The 24974-nt window shown below is 37.1% G+C and overlaps 1 protein-coding gene across 7 annotated transcripts in view; it reads left to right on the forward strand.

The window, feature by feature from the left end:
* GREB1L (GREB1 like retinoic acid receptor coactivator) overlaps positions 1–24974 on the forward strand; it is a 174567-nt gene that overhangs the window by 66556 nt on the left and 83037 nt on the right. For all 7 annotated transcript variants that reach the window (XR_006195366.1, XM_042911022.1, XM_042911025.1 and 4 more), the window contains 5 exons: positions 16862–16990; positions 20340–20456; positions 21056–21175; positions 22204–22341; positions 23976–24161. Coding sequence is in view for 6 of the 7 variants with exons in the window: in XM_042911022.1 (XP_042766956.1) it covers positions 16862–16990; positions 20340–20456; positions 21056–21175; positions 22204–22341; positions 23976–24161 (690 nt within the window). In the remaining variant the exon portion in view is untranslated. The remainder of the gene's footprint in view (positions 1–16861; positions 16991–20339; positions 20457–21055; positions 21176–22203; positions 22342–23975; positions 24162–24974) is intronic.

The raw sequence follows: 24974 nt of genomic DNA on the forward strand, positions 1-24974 counted from the left end.
TTCTAAATGAAATTTTAGTATATTGAATCCAACAATATGTTAAGGATAATATAGCATGACCAAGGAATGCATGGTTGGTTTAACATTTGAATATCAGTCAATGTTTACCATGTTAACAAATTAAAAAGTAAGACCTCAGTAGATACAGGAAAAAAAACATTGACAGAACTCAATATTTATTCCTGATAAAGATTCTTAACAAACTAGAAAAAGAAGGGTGTTTCCTCAGCCTGGTAATGAACATCTACCAAAAACCCACAGCTAGCTTAAGATAAGAACAAGACAGGTATGTCTGCTCTTACCACTTCTATCCAATTGTGCTGCAGATTCTAGCCAGTAGAGTCAGGCAAGAAAAATAAAAAGCTTTCAGATTGGAAAGGAAGACATACAACTGTCCTTATTTATATACCACAGGTGATCGTTGCAGAAAATTCAATGAAATCTACAAGAAAGCTGTTATGCTCTTGCTATCTCTCAAAACAAATAAATAAACTTAAAAAAAAACTCAATAATAAGAAAATAATACATTTTTTAATACTTATCTATTTTGAGAGAGAGAGATAGAGAGCAAGCAGGGGAGGGGCAGAGAGAGAGGTGGGGAGAGAGAGTATCCCAAGCAGGCTCCACACTGTCAGTGCAGAGCCCAACATAGGGCTTGAACTCACAAACTGTGAGATCATGATCTGAGCTGAAATCAAGAGTTGGATGCTTACCCAACTGGGCCACCCAGGCACCCTGAAAATCATCCATTTTTTAAGTTTTTTGTTTGTTTGAGAGAGAGAGAGAGAAAGAAAGAAGGAGCACGCACATGTGAGCAGGGGAGGGGCAGAGAGACAGGGAGAGAGAGAATCTCAAAATGCTCATCACTGTCAACACAGAGCCTGACGCGGGGCTCAAATTCACAAACTGAGATCATGAACTGAGCTGAAATCAAGAGGTGGACACTTAGCCGACTAAGCCCCTAGGCACCCCGAAAATAATCCATTTTTTAAATGGACAAAAGATATATGGATGGCAAGTAAGCACATGAAAAGATGCTTAGCACCATTAGTCATCAGAAAATGCAAATAAAATAATGAGATATCTACACATTTATTAGAATAGTTAAAATTGAAGGACTGACTATACCATGCATTGATGAGGATGTGGAGGAATTGGAACTCTAATACACTGCTGAGAACATAAAATAGAAAAACCACTTTGGGAAACACTTTGGTAGTTTCTTAAAAAGTTAAACATAGGGGCGCCTGGGTGGCTCAGTCGGTTGAGCGTCCGACTTCAGCTCAGGTCACGATCTCACAGTTCGTGAGTTCGAGCCCCGCGTCAGGCTCTGGGCTGATGGCTCAGAGCCTGGAGCCTGCTTTGGATTCTGTGTCTCCCTCTCTCTCTGCCCCTCCCCCATTCATGCCCTGTCTCTCTCTGTCTCAAAAATAAATAAACATTAAAAAAAAAAAAAGTTAAACATATACCTATCATATAGTCTAGCCATTCCATTCCTAGATATTCATCCAAGAGAACAGAAATATATATCCGTATAAACAGTTGTGCACAAATGTTGATAGCAGCTTTATTTGTAATAGCCAAAACTAGAAACAATCCAAATGTCCATCCAGGTGGATGTTTATACAGGTGACTGGATAAAGAAATTGTTATATGTCCATGCAATGTAATACAACTCAGTGAACAGTAATGAGCCATTGATACTCATAACAACATGGATGAATCTCAAAATAATTATGGTGAGTGAAAGAAAACAGACAAAAGAAAAAGTAATATTGTGTTAGTCTGTTTATATGAAACAAATAATCTATAGTGACAACAGGTGGGTGATTGCTTGGGGCTTGAATAAGGAATACACACAGGAGGGAGGGATTACAAGGAGGTGCAAGGAAATTTGGGGGTGATAAATATGTTCACTATGTTGACTATGGTGATGGTTCAGGTATGTGTGTGTGTGTGTGTGTGTGTGTGTGTGTGTGTATAAATATCTATATCTATATCTATATCTATATCTATATCTATATCTATATCTATCTATATCTATATCTATCTGTAAAAACTTACCAAATTGTTTACCTTAAGTACATGCATTTATTGTCAATTATACTCAAAGCTGTTTAAAAAATCAAAGGCATAAGAACAGATTAGGGAGGTATCTTATTTAATATTAATTTTAGGGGGAGTTGTGTTTCAATTGAGTCAAAAGTAAAACACAGCTGACAAAAGTAATTAATGCAGCCTCAGAGTGCATTAAATAGGAATATGGTGTCTTATTAGAAAAATGTTACTCTAATTGCAGTCTGAATGTGAAAATAGATCAGTGTACTTTACTTGGGAAAGAAGCAAATTATGTAATCCACATTTTATACAGGTGTCAAGGGCAAAAAGAGAGATGGTAAAGATTTAAGTTCTCAATCATCTGGAAAATCCTTAACAAGATTTAGCAAAACAGGAACGCCTGGCTGACTCGGTAGAGCATGTGACTCATGATTTCAGAGTTGTGAGTTTGGGCCCCATGTTGAGTGTGGAGCCTACTTAAAAAAATAAGGTTTATGGGAATGCAAGCTGGTGCAGCCACTCTGGAAAACAGTATGGAGGTTCCTCAAAAAACTAAAAATAGAACTACCCTACAACCCAGCAATTGCACTACTAGGCATTTATCCACGGGATACAGGTGTGCTGTTTCGAAGGGACACATGCACCCCCATGTTTATAGCAGCACTATCAACAATAGCCAAAGTATGGAAAGAGCCCAAATGTCCATTGATGGATGAACGGATAAAGAAAATGTGGTATATATATAATGGAGTATTACTCAGCAGTCAAAAAGAATGAAATCTTGCCATTTGCAGCTATGTGGATGGAACTGGAGGGTATTATGCTAAGTGAAATTAGTCAGAGAAAGACAAAAATCATATGACTTCACTCATATGAAGACTTTAAGTGACAAAACAGATGAACATAAGGGAAGGGAAACAAAAATAATATAAAAACAGGGAGGGGGACAAAACAGAAGAGACTCATAAATATGGAGAACAAACTGAGGGTTATGGGAGGGGTTGGGGGAGGGGGGATGGGCTAAATGGGGAAGGGGCATTAAGGAATCTACTCCTGAAATCATTGTTGCACTGTATGCTAACTAATTTGAATGTAAATTTAAAAAAATAAAAAATAAAACAAGTTAATAAAAAGGTTTAGCAAAACAGATATTTACTGAATATCTACTGTGTTTTAGGCACTGTGCTAAACATAACTGTTATAGTGAGGTAGGTATGTGCCATTTTTCAGATTATGAAACAATCTCAGAAAGGGTTAGTATTTGGCAAAAAGAGCTAGTAAATGGCAAAATCAGAATTCAAACTCTTCCTACTTACTACTTAAATGGCTCCTTTTTTTTAAAGAAAGTATTTCCCCCCTAGGGATTTTGGGCTAACAGAGAGTTTTTGAACTATTGCATAAAGAGGATAAGGAGATTGTTTTGGCTTTTTTTTTTTTTCCATTTTATTTCTTTAGCCACGATATGACAGACATTTAGCCAGGAGCTGGGAATGCCTCAAGGAGCTCATGACCTAGTGGGAGAAACAAGAAGTTACAAACCACAACATAGAGACCAGAGCTGTGACTTGCTCAAGGAACTTGCCAAGTCTGTGATTCCTCCAGTGCTTACGTAAAAGTTCCTCCTTTTAATGGATGTGAAATCACTGGTAGAGAGAATTAGGCAATCAGCTGCTTACTCATTATCTAAGCTAAGCACCAGGTACTACACAACAGCCCAGGGTTTGAATTCCTGCCTGAGCATGAGCAGCATCACAGGCTGTCACAGTTTGGAAATTTGGGGCTACTTCCAAATAATCAAAACCACTAGTGTTAAATGCTAAATATGCCAATGTCCACCATCCACAATAAATTAAAGAATAGAAGCATATACAAGGTGGCAAAGATTAGGAAAATAACATAATAGGATTGACATTTTGAAGAGTTTACTCTGACCTTATCTAATGCTCATCTGTGCTTTCTGATTATTCTATAATTGGTATGTTCCAAAATTTATGTTAATGAAATGAAATAGAGTAAAGAATATATATGAAACAAATTTTCAAAAATTAAAAATGAAGCCATAGAGTCTGATCACATTGTCTTGAGATAAGTAAGAGTTTAGAACACCGATACTTTAGTAGACAGAGGAAAACTTGCACAAGAACGATGCTTGCCTTGTTGACCATTTTACCCGTAGATCCCACCAAGTTACTTAACACATAGTAAGTGCTCAATAAATAATTGTTAAATAAATAAATACATAAATAAATACAGCAGTGGGATTCAGTATGATAGGGACTGAAACATGTGTTCTGGATTGGGAATTAAATCATTGGTGGCTTGGCAAAAACAGTTTCATTGAAATTGGATTATCCTTTAAATCACTGTGTGTAATCTAATACTGCAGTAAATTCTCACTTTGTACAATTTAAGCCATACTTCTGATGCCAGTTGTCAGTCTCCATGTAGCTATTTTCTGTCTTTATTTTAGAAATTCAATTATTACACTGTTTTGAAACATTTACATTTTTCAAAAATGTACATGTATAGATATTTGCTATATCCATATATACACAGTGAAGTTTCTCTTCCATCCCCCCTCATTTCTGCATGCCTCCACCAAACAGGTAACCATGTGTCTTTCTAGATTTTCTTTATATCTATTCAAGCAAGCACAGAGATTCTTATTTTTACACATTTCTTACTCTGAAGGCAGCATTTTGTGCATACTGCTCTGCACTTCACTTTTTCATATTGCTGTTTCTTAGAAATCTTTCCAAATCAATAAAGAGCTTCCTTGGTATTTTTTATTGTTGCAAGCTGTTATACTGTGTGCCATAATTTATTTCACCTGTCCCCTATTGATGGTCATTTATATTGTTTTCAAACAGTGCAACAATGAATAACCTCAACATGTATTATTTCTCACATGCACATAAATACCCAGGAATTACTGGGTCAAACATGTACTCATTTGTAATTCCTATAAATGCTGTAAATTACTTTCCATGGAGATTCTACCAGTACATGTGTGTCAGTTTGTATTTCCATAGCAGCTCACTGACAAAGTTTATTATTGAACTTTTGGATGTTGTCAATCTGATGGGTGAAAAATAATATCTGAGTGTGGTTTTAATTTGCATTTTCCTTGTTGACATCGAGCATCTTTACATTTTTTAAAAAGCTATTTACATCTTCTTTCTATGCACTGAAAGTTCCTTTACCTTGACTTGTGTCATAGTTTGGGTTCTGCTGGAATAATAACCCAAAGAAAAGATTTGGGTGCCAGTGGTTTATTTGGGAAGTGATGCCTGCAAGCAGGAGTAAGCCAACCTAAGAGTGTATTTTCTGTGTTGTTGCTATAAACCAGGAGGGTTGGAATCTACCAGGTTTTCTAAGAAGCATGCAGAATGCTTCCCAGAATTATCCTTCCAAAGAATGGAAGGCTAGGACATTTATTCTTAGTCCTTCATTAGTTGAGGGCTGCCCCAGAGGTGTCATAGTTCTTCACACTTCTGGACCACAACATAGGGCTCAGAGCTTGATGGCCTTGAGAAGCCCTTGAGATAAAAACTCAAAGAAGCTAGATATAAGCTTGAGGTAAGATGCTGCCCCAGGAATTGGAGCTCACATAGAACTGTCCACCATAGCACCTGCTGAAATCAAAGGTGGGCCAAAGGGATGTGGTATGGGGCAACAATGTATCTCCAACAGTAATCTATTCTCTTATTGACTTCTGTTGATAGGAGCATAGTGTAATTGTAAGTTATAAATATTATCCCTGGTTTATAATTTTGCTTATACTGTTTTTAAAATAATAACTTTACTGAGATATAATTCATATATCTTACAACTTACCCATTAAAAGTATACAATTAATGGTTTTTAGTATATTTGCAGAATTTTACAGCCATCACCACAATAAATTTCAGAACATTTTCATCCGAGAGAAACCCTGTATCCATTATCAGTCATTCTCTATTTCAGTCCTCTGCTCCCAGCCCCTGGGAACTACAAATCCACTATTTTTATGAATTTGTCTATTCTGGGCATTTCATATAAATGGAATCATACAACATATGGCCCTTTGTGATTGGCTTCTTTAATTTGGCATATTGTTTTCAAGGTTCATCCATAGTTCAGTATGTATCAGTACTTCATTCCTTTTTGCTGCTGAAAAAAATCCCATTTTATGGATATACCGTATTTTATTTATCCATTTATCAGTTGATGGACATTTGGATTGTTTCTGCTTTGAGGCTATTATTAATGATGCTGCTATGAACATTTGTGCACAGATTTTTGTGTAGACATATATTTTCCCTTGTTTCTCATTTCCTACCTATGAGTGGAATTTCTGGGTCATATGGTAACTGTATATATCCATTTGAGGAACTGTTTTCAAAATGTCTGTACCATTTTACATTCCTACTAACAATGTGTGAGGGTTCCAATTTCTCCATATCCTCACCAATAGTCTTTACTGTCTGTCTTTTTTTTAGTTTAGGCATTCTAGTGGGCATGAAGTAATATCTCATTGTGGCTTTTTTTTATAAAGCATTTTTATTTTTTTTTAATATTTATTTATTTTGAGAGAGAGAGCATGAGTGGGGGAGGGCTAGAAAGAGACGGAAAGAGAAAATCCAAAGCAGGCTCCACATTGTCAGCTGAGAGCCTAACGTGGGGCTCAATCTCATCAACTGTGAGATCATGATCTGAGGCTGAAATCAAGAGTTGGATGCTGAACTGATTCAGCCACCCGGGCACCCCTCATTGATTTGTATTTCTCCATTGGCTAATCATGAGTTATTTGTTTCATGCACTTGTTGGTCATTTGTACATCTTCTTTGGAGAAATGTCTATACAAATCATTTGCCCATTTTTTAGTTGAGTTATGTATCTTTCTAATTTGAGTTGTAAGGGTTTTCTATACATACTCGATACAAGTCCTTTATCAACTATATGAGTTGCAAATATTTCTCCCACTTGATGGGTAGTCTTTTCACTCTCTTGATGGTGTCCTTTGAAGCACAATTTTTTTTTTCGTGAAGTTCAGTTCATTTATTTTTTTCTTTCGTTGCTTGTGCTTTTGGTGTCATATGTAAGAAACCATTGCCTAATCCAAGGCCATGAACATTTACTCTTATTTTCCTTCTGAGAGTGTTATAGTTTTATTATTTTTTAAGTTTTTATTTAAGTAATCTCTACACCCAATGTGGAGCTTGAACTCACGACCCTAAGATCAAAAGTTGCACAGTCTACTGACTGAGCCAGCCAGCTGCCCCTGAGAGTTACAGTTTTAGCTCTTACATCTAGTTGTTTTTTGGTTAATTTTTTGGTTAACTTCTGTATATGGTGTGAAGAAAAGGTCCAAGTTTATTCTTTCGCATGGGGATTTCCAGTTGTCCCATAATCATTTGTGAAAAGACTGTTTTTTCTACCTATTGAATTTTTGTGGCACCCTTGCCAAAATTTAATTTCCTGGGGTACCTGTGTGGCTCAGTCAGTTAAGTGTCTGACTTCAGCCCAGGTCATGATCTCACAGTTCGTGGGTTTGAAGTTCATGGATTTGAAACCCGCATCAGTCTCTGCACTGACAGCTCAGAGCCTGGAACCTGCTTTAGATTCTGTGTCTCCCTCTCTCTCTCTGCCCCTCCTCCCCTTGTGCACTCTCTCTCTTAAAAATAAATAAACCTAAGAAAAATTTAATTACCCATAATATGCAATGACTTATTTCTGGACTCTAAGTGCTATTCCATTGATCTGTATGTCTACCCTTTTGTCAATGCCACCCTGTGTGTTAATTGTAGCTTTATATGAAGTTCTGAAATGATGAAGTGTGAATCCTCCAGTTTTGTCTTTCTTTTCCAAGACTGTTTCGCTATTCTGGGTCCTTTGCACTTCCAAATGGATTTTATGATTAGCTTGTCAATTTCTGCAAAGAAATTAGCTGGAATTTTGATGTGGCTTGCACTGGAATTTTAGAACAATTTGGGGAATATTGCCATCTTAACAATAATAAGTCTTCTGACCCATGAGCGTGAGATGTCTTTCAATTCTTTTAAAATCTTTTAAAAAATTATTGATAATGTTTTATAGTTTTCTTAGTATAAGTTTTATAGTTCTTGTATTAAATTTATTCCTAAGTATTTAATTTTTCTGATGCTATTTAAATGGAAGAAGCTTTTTCTTAATTTTACTTTTGTATCATTTATTACAAGTGCATGGAATACAGTTGATGAATGTATCTTGATCTTCTATCCTGCAATTTTGGTGAACTCATTTATTAACCCTAGTAGTTTTGTAGTGTATTCCTTAGTATTTTTTTTTATCCACTTCATTTGAGTTACATAATTAAATGTCTGTATGCCAGGGCTGCCATAACAAAATATCATAGACTGAGTGGCTTCAACAACAGAAATTTATTTTCTCAAAGTTCTAGAGGCTGCAAGTCCAAGATCAAGGTACAGTAGGGTTGGGTTTTCCTTGGCTTGCAGATAGCTGCCTTCTTCCTACATTTTCATATGGCCCTTCCTCTGTGTGTGTGTACATCCCTGGTGTCTCTTCCTCTTCTTATAAGAACACCAGTCAGATGAGCACCCCACCCTCATGACCTTCTTTAATCTTAATTACCTCTTTAAAGATGCTATCTCCAAATTCTGTCACATTCTTTATATATATAGTCTCTATTTTTTATTTGAGAGAGAAAGAGAGGAAGAGAGGCAGAGGGAGAGGGGTAGAGGGAGAGAGAATGAATCCTGACACAAGACTCAATCCCATGACCCTGGGATCATGACATGATCCAAAATCAAGAGTCAGATGCTCAACCAGCTGAGCCACTCAAGTGCCCTAATACTGTCACATTCAAAGGTACTAGGCATTAAGGTTTCAAAATACGAGTTTTTGGGGGGAGGGAACACAATTCAGTCTGTAATAATGGCATAGAAAGTTGCCAGTGATACCCTCTTGTTCATTTTTTATTTTAGTAATTTGCATCTTTTCTTTTTCTTGGGCAATCTAGCTAAAAGTTTGTCAATTTTGTCTACTCAAAAAACAAACTTGGTTTTGTTAATTTTTGCTCTTGTTTCTCTGTTCCCTACTTCACTCATTTCTGCTGTAGTCTTTATTATTTCCTTTCTTCTGCTTACTTTGAGTTTAGTTTGCTCTTCCTTTTCTAGTTTTTTAAGATAGAGGTTAGTTATTTGAGAGCTTTCTTCTGTTTTGATATAGGCACTCACAGTGATAAATTTCCCTGTGAGCACTTCTTTAATGGCATCTCATAAGTTTCCATATGTTGTTTTTCATTTTCATTTATCTTTTTAAAAAATTTTTATTTATTTATTTTGAGAGAGAGAGAGAGAGAATGCACACAAGTGGGGGAGGGCAGAGAGAGAATCCCAAGCAGGCTCTGCTCTGCCAGTGTAGAGCCTGATGCTGGGCTCCATCTCATGAACCACGAGATCATGACCTGAGCCAAAGTCAGACGCTTAACTGACTGAACCACACCAGCATGCCAATCTTTTTTTTTTTTTAAGTTCATTTATTTATCTTGAGAGAGAGAGAGAGAGTTGGCGAGGGGTAGAGAGAGAAGAAGAGAGAGAGAATTCCAAGCAGGCTCCATGCTGTTAGTTCAGAGCCTCATGCGGGGCTCAAACTCATGAACTGTGAGATCATAATCTGAGCTGAAGTCGGACACTTAACCAACTGAGCCACCCAGGCACCTCTCATTTTAATTTATCTTAAAGTGATATCTAGTTTCCCTTGTGATTTCTTCTTTGACTCATTGGTTATTTAGGAGTGCCTTGTTTAATTGCCACATATTTGTGAATTTTCAAATTTCCTTCTGTAATCGATTGCTCGTTTGAGGCCATTGAGGTCAAAGAATGTAGTTTGTAGGATGTAATTTCCTTTAAATTTATTGAGGCTTATTTTATCATCTAACATATTGTCTATACTCGAGAATTTTCCCTGTGCACTTGAGAAGAATATGTATTCTGCTTTTGGTGGGAGAATGTTTTATTGCTTTCAGTTAGGTCTAGTTGATTTATAGTGTTGTTCAAGTATTCTGTTTCCTTGTTGATCACCTCCCTACTTTTTCTATTCATTATTGAAAGTGGCATATTATAGTCTCAATCGATTACTATTGAATTGCTTATTTCTCCCTTCAATTCTGTCAGTCTTTGCTTCACGAATTTGGGGCTCTTTTTAGGTGCATGTATGTTTTTAATTTTTATGTCTTCCTAGTTAATTAATCCTTTTATCAATATAAAATATCCTTCTTTTTCTCTAATAACAATTCTTGTCTTAAAGTCTATTTTTTTCTGATACTAGTATGGCTACTCCAGTCCTCTCTAGCTATTGTTTGCATGGATATAGTATGTTTTGTCATACATATTTTTTTTAATTTTTATGTAGCTGAATTATATATATAAACCTTTTTCTTTTTTTAATTTTTTTTATTTAAAAAAATTTTTTTTAACGTTTATTTATTTTTGAGACAGAGAGAGACAGAGCATGAACGGGGGAGGGTCAGAGAGAGAGGGAAACACAGAATCTGAAACAGGCTCCAGGCTCTGAGCGGTCAGCACAGAGCCTGACACGGGGCTCGAACTCACAGACCGCGAGATCGTGACCTGAGCTGAAGTCGGCTCCTTAACCGACTGAGCCACCCAGGCGCCCCTATATAAACCTTCTTCTAATGGGTTCTGTGTTTTGAACAATAGTTTGCCCTTTTCCATTTTAAGGTGATAACTCTTCCACGTTGTGTCTTATTATTTCTATATCTTCGGTTTTTGAATTTATATCTATTGTCCATTTGACTTTGTTTGGTGCTTAGTCTTAAGATGTGGGTCCATCTTAACTTTTTTCTTGTATATCCAATGGCCTCAATACAGTTTATTGAATGGGTTCATCTTCATTGTGGCTTTGAGCTACTTTTATATAAATTCTCTTGTGTATTTGCATCTATTTCTTACTGGCTTTTTTGTTATATTATTCTATTTGTCTACTAATGCACCAAGACTACAGTATTTATTGACTGAGGTTTTATAAGCCTTATTATGTCATCATATTAGGCTCCCCTCATTTCTCTTATTTTTCAGAATGTTTCCAGCTATCCTTGTGTGTTTCTTTTTTTTCCTTATCAACATTACATCAATTTACCTACTTTATAAACATTCTAAGAATTCTAGTAGTTATTCTAATAATATCTAAACCCGTTGGTATTTTTCTAGGATCACATTAAATTCATAAATTAACCTAGCTTGATTTCATCTTTTTTAAAGTTTATTTATTTTGAAAGAGAAAGAGAGAGCATGCATGAGTGGGAGAGGGGCAGAGAGAGAGGGAGAGAGAGAATCCCAAGCAGCTCCATGCTGTCAGCACTGGGCCCAATGCGAGGCTTGATCTCATAGACCACGAGAGCATGACCTGAGCCAAAATCAGGTGTCAGATGCTTAACCAACCGAGCCACCCAGCTGCCCCATGACTTAATCTTTTTGACATTGAATGTTCCTGCTCAGAAACTTGGTATATCTTGACATTTGTTCAAGTCTATTTTCATGATATTCAGAAGTAAATATTTTTTAATTTTTAGAAATCTTTAATATGAAAAGTTAAAATACATATAAAAATAGACTAGCAATCAACAAAACTAAAAGGCAGCCTGCGGAATAGGAGAAGATATTTGCAAAGGACATATCTGATAAAGGGTCAGTATCCAAAATATATAAAGAATTTATAAAATTAAACATCTAAAAAATGAATAATCCAGTTGAAAAATGGGCAGAAGACATGAATAGACATTTTTCCAAAGAAGATATACAGGTGGCCAACAGACACATGAAAAGATGCTCATCATCACGTATTATGAGGGAAATGCAAATCAAAACTACAATGAGATATCACCTCACACCTGTCAGAATGGGTAAAATCAAAAACACAAGAAACAACAGGTGTTGGTGAGGATGTGAAAAAGGGGAACCCCACACACACTGTTGGTGGGAATGCAAACTGGTGCAGCCACTGTGGAAAACAGTATGGAGGTTCCTCAAAAAGTTAGAAATTGAACAACCCTAAAATCCAGTAATTACGCTACTAGGTATTTACCCAAAGAATACAAAAATACTAATACAAAGAGATACATGCACCCCAGTGTTTACAGCAGCATCATCTCCAAAGCCAAATTATGGAAACAGCCCAAGTGTCCATCAACTGATGAATGAATAAAAAAGATATGATGTGATATATATATATATATCATAGAATATTACTCAGTGATTAAAAAAATGAAATTTTGCCATTTGCAATACCATTGATGGAGCTGGCCAGTATTATGCCTAATGAAGTAAGTCAGAGAAAGACAAATACCATATGATTTCACTCATGTGGAATTTAAGAAACAAAGCAAACAAGTAAAGGGAAAAAAAAAAGAGAGAGAGAGAGGCAAACCAAGAAACAGACTCTAAACTCTAGAGAACAAACTAATGGTTGCCAGAAGTGGGTGGGTGTGGGAATGGGTTAAATAGGTGATGGGAATTAATGAGTGCATATGTTTTGATGAGTACTGGGGGTTGTATGGAAGTGTTGAATCACTATATTGTACACCTGAAACTAATATTACACTGTCTGTAACTGGAATTTAAATAAAAACTTAAAAAAAAATAGACTAATATTGTGAACCAAAACCATAGACCAAGCTTTAAAGTTATGAGCACATGAGTGGCAGAGCATTTGACTGCAAAATTATGAGCACATGGCCAATATTATTTAGTCTTATTTCCTTTCCCCTTCCTTCCTTCAATATTTTACTTTAAAATTTTTTTTAATGTTTATTTATTTTTGAGAGAGAGAGACAGAGGGCAAGTGGGGGAAGGGCAGAGAGAGAGGCAGAATCTGAAGGCAGACAGAATCTGAAGCAAGCTCCAGGTTCCAAGCTGTCAGCACAGAGCCAGATGTGAGGCTTAAACCCATGAACCATGAGATCATGACCTGAGCTGAAGTTGGACGCTTACCTGACTGAGCCACCCAGGTGCCCCTCTTCCATCAGTATTTTAAAACAAATCCTGACTATAGAAAGCTTATGAAGGAAATTGAAGAAGATACAAAGAAATGGAAAAACATTCCGTGCTCATGGATTGGAAGAATAAATATTGTTAAAATGTCAATACTACCCAAAGTAATCTACACATTTAATGCAATCCCAGTCAAAATTGCACCAGCATTCTTCTTGAAGCTAGAACAAGCAATCCTAAAATTTGTATGGAACCACAAAAGACCCCGAATAGCCAAAGTAATATTGAAGAAGAAAACCAAACCGGAAGGCATCACAATCCCAGACTTTAGCCTCTACTACAAAGTTGTAATCATCAAGACAGTATGGTATTGGCACAAAAACAGACACATAGACCAATGGAATAGAATAGAGACTCCAGAATTAGACCCACAAATGTAGGGCCAACTAATCTTTGATAAAGCAGGAAAGAATATCCAATGGAAAAAAGACAGTCTCTTTAACAAATGGTGCTGGGAGAACTTGACAGCAACATGCAGAAGAATGAAACTAGACCACTTTCTTACACCATTCACAAAAATAAACTCAAAATGGATGAAGGACCTGAATGTAAGACAAGAAACCATCAAAACCCTAGAGGAGAAGCAGGAAAAACCTCTCTGACCTCAGCAGCAGCAATTTCTTACTTGACACATCTCCAAAGGCAAGGAAATTAAAAGCAAAAATGAACTACTGGGACCTCATCAAGATAAAAAGCTTCTGCACTGCAAAGGAAACAATCAACAAAACTAAAAGGCAACCGACGGAATGGGAAGAGATATTTGCAAATGACATATTGGATAAAGGGCTAGTATCCAAAATCTACAAAGAACTCACCAAACTCCACACCCGAGAAACAAATAATCCCATGAAGAAATGGGCAGAAGACATGAATAGACGCTTCTCTAAAGAAGACATCCAGATGGCCAACAGGCACATGAAAAGATACTCAATGTCACTCCTTATCATGGAAATACAAATCAAAACCACACCGAGATACCACCTCACACTGGTCAGAGTGGCTAAAATGAACAAATCAGGAGACTGTAGATGCTGGCAAGGATGTGGAGAAACGGGAACCTTGTTGCACTATTGGTGGGAATGCAAAGTGGTGTAGCTGCTCTGGAAAACAGTGTGGAGGTTCCTCAAAAAATTAAAAATAGACCTACCCTATGACCTAGCAATAGCACTGCTAGGAATTTACCCAAGGGATACAGGAGTGCTGATGCATAAGGGCACTTATACCCCCATGTTTATAGCAACACTTTCAACAATAGCCAAATTATGGAAAGAGACTAAATGTCCATAAACTGACTAACAGATAAAAAAGATATGGTTTATATATACAATGGAATACTACTTGGCGATGAAAAAGAATGAAATCTGGCCATTTGTAGCAATGTGAATGGAACTGGAGAGTATTATGCTAAGTGAAATAAATCAGGTGGAAAAGGACAGATACCATATGTTTTCACTCTTATGTGGATCCTGAGAAAATTAATAGAGGACCAGTGGGGAGGGGAAGGGGGAAAAAAAAGTTACAGAGAGGGAAGGAGGCAAACTATAAGAGACTCTTGAATACTGAAAACAAACTGAGGGTTGATGAGGGGTGGGGGAGAGAGGAAAGTGGGTGATGGGCATTGAGGAGGGCACCTGTTGGGATGAGCACTGGGTGTTGTATGGAAACCAATTTGACAATAAATTATATCTATCTATCTATATCTATATCTATATCTATATCTATATCTATATCTATATCTATATAAAATAAGAAATAAAATGTATTACAAAAATAGATTTGACCTTACAGATAATTGTAAATGTGGCTCTGGTAAAATAACTGGAGAAATGACACTTTAGGTGTGCAAATGAATGCAATATGGTTAACATAAAACGATGGTTTTTGCTTGGAACAATTGTGCTAAAACATGCAATAAAGCAGGTTTGATAATAAATAAATAAATAAGTAAATAGATGAAACAAATCCCGGACATTATATTAAGAAGTTTCATAAAGTTTTCTCCATATAGTTTTGTACATTTCTTATTAAGCTTATTCCTAGGCATTTATCTATTTATTGTTGTTTATATATATGAAGACTGATTTTTGTACATTAATTTTTTTCCTTTTCATTATTTTAAAAATATTGGTCTGTGCTAATTTGCATTCAGTGAATTGAAAAAATAAGGTAAATCACAACCCTTCATAATTGATCAACTACTTTTCACCTATATGTTTACCTGGACTATTAGAAATATGCTAACATTATAGGTATAAACCACTATAGTAAGTTACTAGCCTTGTTCCAAACAATACAATTGTGGCCCAAAACATAATGACTAACCTATATAATAGCACATCAAACTCCCCTAGGATTCCTATCCTATAAGATATAAAAAACTGTCTTCAGTTTTCTGCAGTGTTGTAATGTATATGCAGTTGCTGGCCTCTTCCTATAGACCCTAAAATTGCTCCTGGGTGGTAAGTCTGGCCCCCAGAGAGGCACATTAACTCTGTTAAGCCAGTAGAAAACTCAATTTTTTTTTACTTTTTTTAGTTTTTGAGTTTTTTGAGCCATTCAAAACTCAATTTTTTGAGTTCTTATGAGGAACACTGATTAGATGTATCAGTAATCACATTGTATACAAACACTATCTTTTAGATAATTCCTAATGTAGTACCATCAATATCCTGTTCTTTAGAACATTTTTTTCTTTTCAAATTTTCACAATCCCTTTGACCCTTGCTGGTACTAATTGATTAAGCTTTCTGGTAGAATAGAGTCACTGATTGGGGGTCTATACTTATTTTGGAAAACTCTATTTGGCTTTAGTCTTTATATCCCCTATGGCCTGTTTCTGAAATGGCATGTGTTTTTTCTGAGCTGCATTATTTTCTGAATCCAAATGGGAACCACCTTTTGGATGTACCTAGCATTATATAGGTAAATTAATTCAAGTTTATTCCAAAAGTTAAAGCAAACTCCTTCAGTGAAAGTACTTCTTCCTACGTTGCAATGACTTAGTTTGCAGAACAACTTTTTTAAATAACAAACTCATCTGAATAGAATTAAATATATTTAATTAAAATACAACTTTAAGGGGAACTGTGAAGATTTTTTTTAATGTTTATTTATTTATTTATTTATTTATTTATTTATTTATTGAGGGAGAGAGAGAAGGAGAGAGAAGGAGAGAGAAAGAGAGAGAGAGAGAGAGAGAGAGAGAGAGAGAGAAAGAGAGAGAGAGAGAGAGAGAGAGAGAGAGAGAGAGAGAGAGAGAGAATCCCAACCAGGTTCTACACTATCAGCACTGAGCCTGCCTCGGGGCTCCTTCTCACGAACTGTGAGATCATGACCTGAGCTGAAGTCAAGAGTCAGACATAAGCCGACTGAGCCACCCAGGCACCCCTGAGATAGTTTTAATATGGCACATAATAATATCCTTGATGCCACGTCATATGACTTTGACCAAGTTAAATGACTACTACTCCTTAAAGTAATACTACCTATCTCATTGAGTTTTTATAGGAATTCAGTGAATTGATATATTTAAAGTACATATACTAGTACCCAGCACATAGTAACTTATAGTGTTTGTTAAATACATACAAAGAAAGTGAAACCTGAATACAGAGAAAATGACTTTCTTAAAATAGGTCAAGGATAAAACTGGTATTTTACAATCTGCTTTCTCTCATTTCTTTCTTGATGAATTAACTTTCTTCCTGCATGTAAAATAGTTTCTAATTTGAACAACCTGTTTCATTTTCAAGATTCACCGATTCTCAGTCCAGCTAATTCTGCAATCAATTTAAGTGGAGCTCAGGACCTGACCCGGAATAAGAATGTTGTGAAGCCACTGGCTTTATCTTTGCAGGTTGTAGGGAAGACTTTTGCTGCAGGTGATGTTTTCCTCATTTATATTTCTTTGGTAAATACATAGTCTATAAAAGACTTACGTGAAATCCAGTTGACAATTTGCTACAAGAAAACAGAAGCTCTTTTCCTTCCAGCTGAAGACAGAAGTGGGGCTGTCTCTAATATTGTATTATTATACAAAGCTTTGTGTTCTCTGTGCTCCAACCAGAAGAGTCAAGGAATGACATTTGGCACATGGGAAGACAGAGCAGGTTGGTTTTGTTCAGCAAACATTTCTTGGGTACCTGCTATTTTGAGGAACTGAGGATACAAATATAAATAATGCTCAATCCCTGACCTCTAATGAACTAATAACCTAGTTGGGGGGATAGACCTATAGGAAGTTATTTTCAGTGTACTACAGTAAATACGGCAATATGCTGGGGGAGCACAAAGGAGGGAGAGTTTTAGCCCAACATTTTAGGGAGTAATGAAGAATGAGTTCTTGGAGGAGCTTGGTCTTGAACTATGAGGAGATATTCACTGCACAAAGGAGTAGGGGAAAGATACTTCAAATTCAGGGAAAATCCAAGATCAAAGCTTGAAAGGAAAAGGAAAGAAAAGAAGCAGCATGATGTGTGCAGGAACTTCCACTGGTTTGGACTTGTTAGAACCATAAAACGTAAAACTCAGGGAGTGGCAGGAGGGGAGCAAGTAGTGGGCAAGGAAAGGGTCACAAGAGGCCAAGCTAAGAAGAATGGATTTTACTCTATAACTTATGGAACACAGGAGTTGATCTGGTCTGATTTGAACTTGAGTTAGATCACTTGGGCAGAAAAAAAAAAAAAAAAGATAGGAAAACTAGTTGGAGGTCATTTCAGTAGTCTAGGTGAATGAGGTCCTTGACCTGGATAATAATAGGTTGTAGAGGAAGAGACATATTGAAGAACTACTCAGGAAGTAAAATCAGCAGAATTTGTCTGATTAATGTAAGCATGAAGTGTAAGAAGCGGTCTCGGGTCTGCATCCATCTTTCTGCTAATGGTGATGCAATTACTTAAGACAGAAAATACAGAAGAAGGAGCAGGTTCTCCAGGAGGAGATTGTGAGTTCAACTTCGGACATGTTAAGTTTGAAATACCCAAGTGGAATAATCCAAGTGGAGCTGCTCAACAGTCATCTAATTTATTGTACATGAGGTTAAAATCACCAGTGGGGGGTTGCCTGTGTGGCTCATTCAGTTAAGCGTCTGACTCTTGTTCTCAACTCGGGTCTTGATCTCAAGGTTCTGAGTTCAAGCCCCATATTGGAGCCTACCTAAAAAAAAAAAAATCACCAGGGTAAATAGTATCTGCTAAGGGGAAAGGTAGGAGAAGGCAAGCTGTTAACAAGGATAATATTTTCGAAAATTCCAGTGTTTAAGGAAAATAAATGGTCAGAGAGGCAGAGGAAGAATGAGAAGAGAGCTTATCATTCTTGGAAACTTTACAAGTTTCTTATTCTGTTCCAACAGTTCTTGTAGAATCTACCTTCTGGTTAGATTATAGACTTGAACAAACTGAATCCAAGTTGTTACAATATTTTAAAAATTAGTGAAATTATAGATCTTGGCAGTAACCAGCATAGTTGCTAAAACCATCAGATGGACTGATGGACAACTTAAAAAATTTTTTTTAATATTTATTCATTTTTGAGAGACAGAGCACGGGCAGGGGAGGGGCAGAGAGAGAAGGAGACTCAGGACCTGAAGCAGGCTCCAGGCTCTGAGCTGTCAGCACAGAGCCCGATGCAGTACTTGAACCCACGAGCTGTGAGCTAAGCCAAAGTCAGATGTTTAACCAACTGAGCCACCCAGGCACCCCTTGATGGACAGCTTTATAATTTGAGGATTAAGATAACAGCTCTTGAACCCCCTGCTCTTTCTTAACATGACAAAAAGAGAGAAAGCCAGTTATTATGTGCCTGCTGATGGAAGAATATGACACTATTTATGAGATATGCTTGCCCCAAAATTCAATCCTGAATCTGAGCCAACCTCTGTATCTAACAATTAGTGTATAGGAAAGAGGGGACATTAAATGATGCCATAGATAGTCAATCAGCAAAATTCAGAAAATGAGAAATTCTGCCAGATTTTCAGCAAATTAACTGGAAGAAAGAAAAAGAAGAAGGGGAATCCTATAGATTAAAGGAGGTTTAAGGAGAGGTGGAGGGGGAAGGATATAACTGACACCCTAAAGAGTCTGGGAAACTCAGCAAAAATTACATAATCTTAAGTCTACTTGCAGTGTATGACCTTACCCTGATTCAAACAAATTATTCTTTTTTTTTCAAATTATTCTTAAAATTTGTGAGACAATCCATGAAATGTGAACACTGTATTTTTATTATATGAATAAATAATTGTGAACTTAAAAAAAGAGGTTTAAGGGACATAAAAACTAAACAATGTGTAGATCCTTTTTGAACCTTCCTTTTTGAGGAAGTCCACTGTAAAAAAAAAACAAACATATTTCTGAGATAACTGGAGGGAAATTTGAATATTAATGGGATATTTGATATTAAGAAATTATTAATCATGGATAATTTTAAGTATAATAATGACATTACAGTTATGTTCTTAAATTTTTTTAATGTTTATTTATTTGTGAGAGAGGGAGAGACAGAGTACGAGTGGGGGAGAGGCAGAGAGAGAGGGAGACACAGAATCTGAAGCAGGCTCCAGGCTCTGAGTTGTCAGCACAGAGCCCAACATGGGGCTTGAACTTGAGAACTGTGAGATTATGACCTGAGCCCAAGTTGGACGCTTAACCAACTGAACTACCCAGGTGCCCTTATTACAGTATGTTCTTAAGAGTTCTTTTCTTTTAGAAACTCATTAGAAACATTTATGGATGAAATGATATAAATAAGTTTGCTTCAAAATAATCTAGAGCAAGTATGTGTGTATGTTGGGTGAGGGGGAAGGGAGAGGGAGTATAGATAAAGCAAGATTGGCTATGTGTTGATAATTGTTGAAGCTGGGTGATAGGTATGTAATTTGTTATACTATTTTCTCCACTTTTGTATATGTTTGAAAATTCCCAAGATATAAAAACAAAACAAAACAACTTTCTCTTTCTTCCACCCACCATCTCCAAAGGCTTCACTGAAAATGATTGTAAAAGATCTCTTAGGATCCCAGAAAATTATTTTTAGGTGACATTTCGTTTTGAAGAAGGTACCAGTCTTATGGTTGTAGTCAGTTTTACACAACTGTACTGTCCTGTCCGTGAGATGTCTTTGAATCCTGCAGTGTGCGGTTTATCAAGATTGCATGTGGAAAAATTCAGTGTCACAGAATGCAGTGTTCTGCTCAGCCTCTGTTCTGAGTCTTCCTCTCATGTGGTACAGATGCTGCTAATGGAAACAGTAGCCATGGAGGGAAGAGCAGTGCCTCCAGCTCTACTCCAGCCCGCCCAGGAAATTACTCATTATCACCAAGACCTAGCTATGCATCAGGAGACCAAGGTACAATACCCATCTTAGAGTTTTGAAAGAATGTACCTAAATTATGGAAGAAGTGCTATGGAGTTTGGAGTGATGAATTATCTGACAGTACACTCCCAGTTTTTCCTTAGCTTCTCGTCCAAAGTTTTGAAGGTTTATGATTGGTGTGAACAATGATGATTAAATATCTTGGTGATTTACAAGGATGAGCCTCACTAGAAAATAGTGTTGAAACAGATGTAAAAGGAAATGCCTTGAAAAACCATGAGCTTTGCTGACCAAGATACAGAGTTCAAGGTTCTTCTCTATAGTGTGACTCTGGGCAAATCTGAGCCTTCCTTTAACCACCTACAAAATTGGTATAAAAATATACTTATCCTACAACTTCACAGGGTTGTTGGCAGAATTAAATGAAATAATCTGGGTAAAACTGTAAATTGTAAAACAGCATACAAATGTGAGGTGGTATTGTTAGGGTGACTTTTTCTAATTTTATCTTTACCTCTAGAAGAGTGGCTTAGACTTTCTGAGTATAATCAAATTAAAGGCCCCATGTTACTCTGAATTCTCTTTTTTCTTCCACTAGTAAGGACAGGGCTCATCTTTCTTTTTGCCTTCAGCTACCATGTTTATTTCTGGGCCACCAAAGAAACGACACCGGGGATGGTATCCTGGGTCACCTGTCCCCCAACCTGGTTTAGTTGTACCTGTTCCTACAGTTCGCCCTCTTTCAAGAAGTGGTAAGATGGGTTTTAAGTTTTTTTGTTTGTTTGTTTTTTTAATTAGCAGAGGTGTCTTCTATTCTCTCCCTGAACCATTGGAGATAAATTTCCTTAATCATTATGTCCTGTATTATGTAAGGAAATTAATAGTAGCTGATATTTTGTCCCCATCACATCTGTCTTCCCTAAAAGTACATGTGTCATCACAATGGATCTTAAGTTAGCATCTGGCTTTGTTTTGGCCCACAGTATCAATAAGCCATTCTTTACATGCGGCATGATGCTAGTAACCCACCAGCACAGGTCACAAATGGACTTGTTTTGCCGGTTGTGCTATTAGATATGTTCTCCTGAGCTCTGGTTCCTTATGTGACCTGCACCTATTATTTCTGGTCTAGAAACTACCCCCCCCCCCAAAAAAAAAAACCCAACTTGTTCTCCTTTATAATAACCAAGCCATAGCCATTGGGTACCTACTGTTAAATGTTCAAACACTAGTCTACCTTGCTGTATTAAGCACAGACAAATGTAAACATGCCAATTCTAAGAGATGGATGGGATTCTTCAAAAATTTGTTTAGTTTTAAAGACTACATAGAGATTCTATATATACAAAGAATCATGCCCATATGTTACTGTGTTTGACTCTAGATAGTACTGATTAGTGATGAGTTTGACCTTCTTCACTGTTTTTGGAATTTTCCAATTCTCTATAATGAACAGATAAACCACGATAATTGGAGTGGAGGTGGGGGAGTTAACTGTGAAACAGAATCCAAAAGATTGCATGTGGAAAAACAACTAGGAAAAACTATGAAAATGCTAAATAGTAGTTATCTCCAGATGATGATTTATGGTTGATTTTTTTTCCTTTTGTTTTTGTCACTTCTAATTTTATATAATAAACCATGAATTACTTTAATTAAAGAACAATGGACGATTAGACTTCTAAAACTTCTATATTAAAAGTATTAAGACTGTTGATTTCAGTTGTATTTCACTTAGCTTTCATGTCTAATCCTTCTTGTCAAACAACTTTTTTTCCAGAGTCCCTTTTATCTGCCCCAGTTCCACAGACCCCATTAACTGGAATTTTACAACCTCGACCCATTCCTGCAGGGGAAACTGTAATTGTTCCTGAAAACCTGCTGACTAACTCAGGAGTTAGACCAGTAATTCTGATAGGTAAGGGGAAAGAATTCCAAATTGCCTGTGTCTGCTGGCATCTAGTAGTGTTTCTTCATTTCATTCTTCATATATTTATCCATATTTGTTCATGCATGTAGTCATTTATCCATTTATTAATTCTTTCAGCTTTTATTGGCCAGCTCTCTCATGCTATATTAAACATGTGACTAGAAGTTGGAAATAAGGCAGTCTATTTGCCTGCAGGGAATACTGTTTAGTAGGAAGTCTATCATTTAAATAAGTACAACATTGTGATACTTGAGCTAGTACAGGTTCACAACCAAGAACTACAAGAACTCAGAGGAGAGAGAGCTTAACTTTGCATGGAGGGAGTCTGAAAAGACTTCTCAGAGGTGATGTTTCAGTTAGTTCCTGAAGGGTTGGCAAGAGTGGACAAGGTGGGGAAAAGGGAGCCAAACCACAGAGAAATGAAAAAACAAGCTAAACCAGCTAACAGGCCCCACTCAGGAGAACAAAGAAGTCCCAGAGTTGCATATCTGAACCATGGAGAAGCATCTGTGAATTAGTATGTTTACAGAGTCTGAGTGTTTCCAAGATGTCTATAAGTAGAGGTGCAGACATTTAGAGGTCTCTAGATTCCAGGACTAACTTAGTGCTTTTCAGACTCACATCAAGAGTCACCTCATTTGGGTGCTATCCTAGATCAGAAGGAGACTACCTGCTTTACCGTTGGAACTGAACAGATAGGGTGTATAAGCTCCACTGGATCTTTAGGGTATGTCTATGTGAGGTGTTATCTGCTTCTTTTGGTTGACTGGAGCCTACTGACATGGATGGTTTTGCTTCAAGCCCTGTCCTTTATCAGGCTGCCCTATCCACTGCTCTTGGGCCTATAGGCATTGGGAGAACCCCAGTTGTTTAAATTCCATATGGTCAGGAAGTTCTTATTGAACACCTGAGTGGCATGCATAATGCAGCTAAGCCTTGGAAAGATATTTGGAACATGGGACCATTTGGTGTCTGCCTTTTAGAAGGTCTCACAGAGGGACTACGCTCTTTACCACACCACCAAAATAGGGTGCATTTCAACATATTTTTGTCCTATCTACTTCTAAGATAATTTGAGGCTGTTTATGGACATTTAAGAAGGGAACATAAAAATAACTAAGATAGCACAAAGAGTAGGAACCTGCAAGTACCAGTGACTAGAAGAATATTGCTGGTGATCAATGAGTTTAGCTTTTTAAAATGTTTAAGAAAACCTCAGGAAATGAAACATGTTATTGTAGTTTGTGTTCTGTCATCTTATGGGGAAAGAAACTTGATCAAGAATTTTATTGGGAAATATTTTATCATTGCAGTTTTACAAAAGGATACAGAGATGTTTTGCAAATTCTCATCAATTCTCTGTGGCAGATATAATATTAACATGTCCTTTCTGTGGGAAACAGAGGTAATATAATCTGAGTCTTTTGCTTCCTGTTCATCTGATTTAATATAAGTGAGAAGCATCTGAGTGAATTCCCTAGGATATTTGAGTGATTTGTTTGGTAGTCACCTAAGAGGGCAGGAAACTTTGTTAAGCATCTTTAATCCTAGTTGAGCAAGTATACCTGGTTGGACCTCAAAAAGAAATGTTGAATTTTATTGACCTGCTTCTATTGGGGCAGGCTATGGCACTTTACCCTATTTCTATGGAAATGTTGGTGACATTGTTGTGAGTCCTCTGCTGGTGAATTGCTACAAGATTCCACAGTTGGAAAACAAAGATTTGGAACATTTAGGGTTGACTGGCAGCCAGCTCCTGAGTGTGGAAAACATGATTCTTCTGACGATACAGTATCTTGTGCGACTGGGTAAGCAATTTTTAATAATTATTTGATGGTGACGATTTTTATTCTTTTCGCAACATGGTTTTTTTCCCTTTCTTTCCCCACTTTCTCATATTCGTCTATTTGTCCATCTCTTACTTTCCCTTTCATTTCTAACATTCTTTTCCTTCAGCCCCGCTCTCTATGACTGTTCCCTTTCTTCTCCCGTTTCTTTTCTTCTCCTTTCTGCCACTTGCCTGTTTTTTTCCCCACTTCTCTCTTGCCTAACCTCCCAACCCTCTGGCTTTACTTGTGTCCTAGAAGAGATAAATTGCTCCACCTAGTGTCCAGTCTCATGATGGTCCTAAGGTCTCCAGAGTAGTTAATATAGGCAGAACCTCAAAGGGCTATGGCCATGGTTACCCTCCTCCCTTGGGGAGTCTGTCCAAGCCACCTTTCCAAAAATGCACCTATCATCTGGACTGAAAATGTAGCCATTGTCTTAGACAATTATTTTACAGTTTTCCACTTAGCCTTTTTATCTTGTTTATCCACTGTCCCTACATCCATTTTTTTTTTCTTCTGCAGCTACACCCCTTTGATGTAGTCCCATCGTGTTTTCCTTCATTGAGGCAGTAACTGTGGACCTCCCTGGAAGGCTCTGTAGGTTGTAGGGTAAAGGAGATACATAGGTCATGAACCCTTCACTTCCTCTCTTTGGTATATCCTCCAGAGGCCCACAGTGGGTGTGTGCAGGTGTCCTGACAATACTGTCCTGCCTCAGCAGCATTTACATTGCAATGTCCTTTATTTTGCAAACTGCAGCAGGTCATCTAATATGCAGCCTAATTATACACT

The sequence above is a fragment of the Panthera leo genome, chromosome D3 (assembly GCF_018350215.1).
Source record: "Panthera leo isolate Ple1 chromosome D3, P.leo_Ple1_pat1.1, whole genome shotgun sequence".
Classification (NCBI taxonomy): domain Eukaryota; kingdom Metazoa; phylum Chordata; class Mammalia; order Carnivora; family Felidae; genus Panthera; species Panthera leo.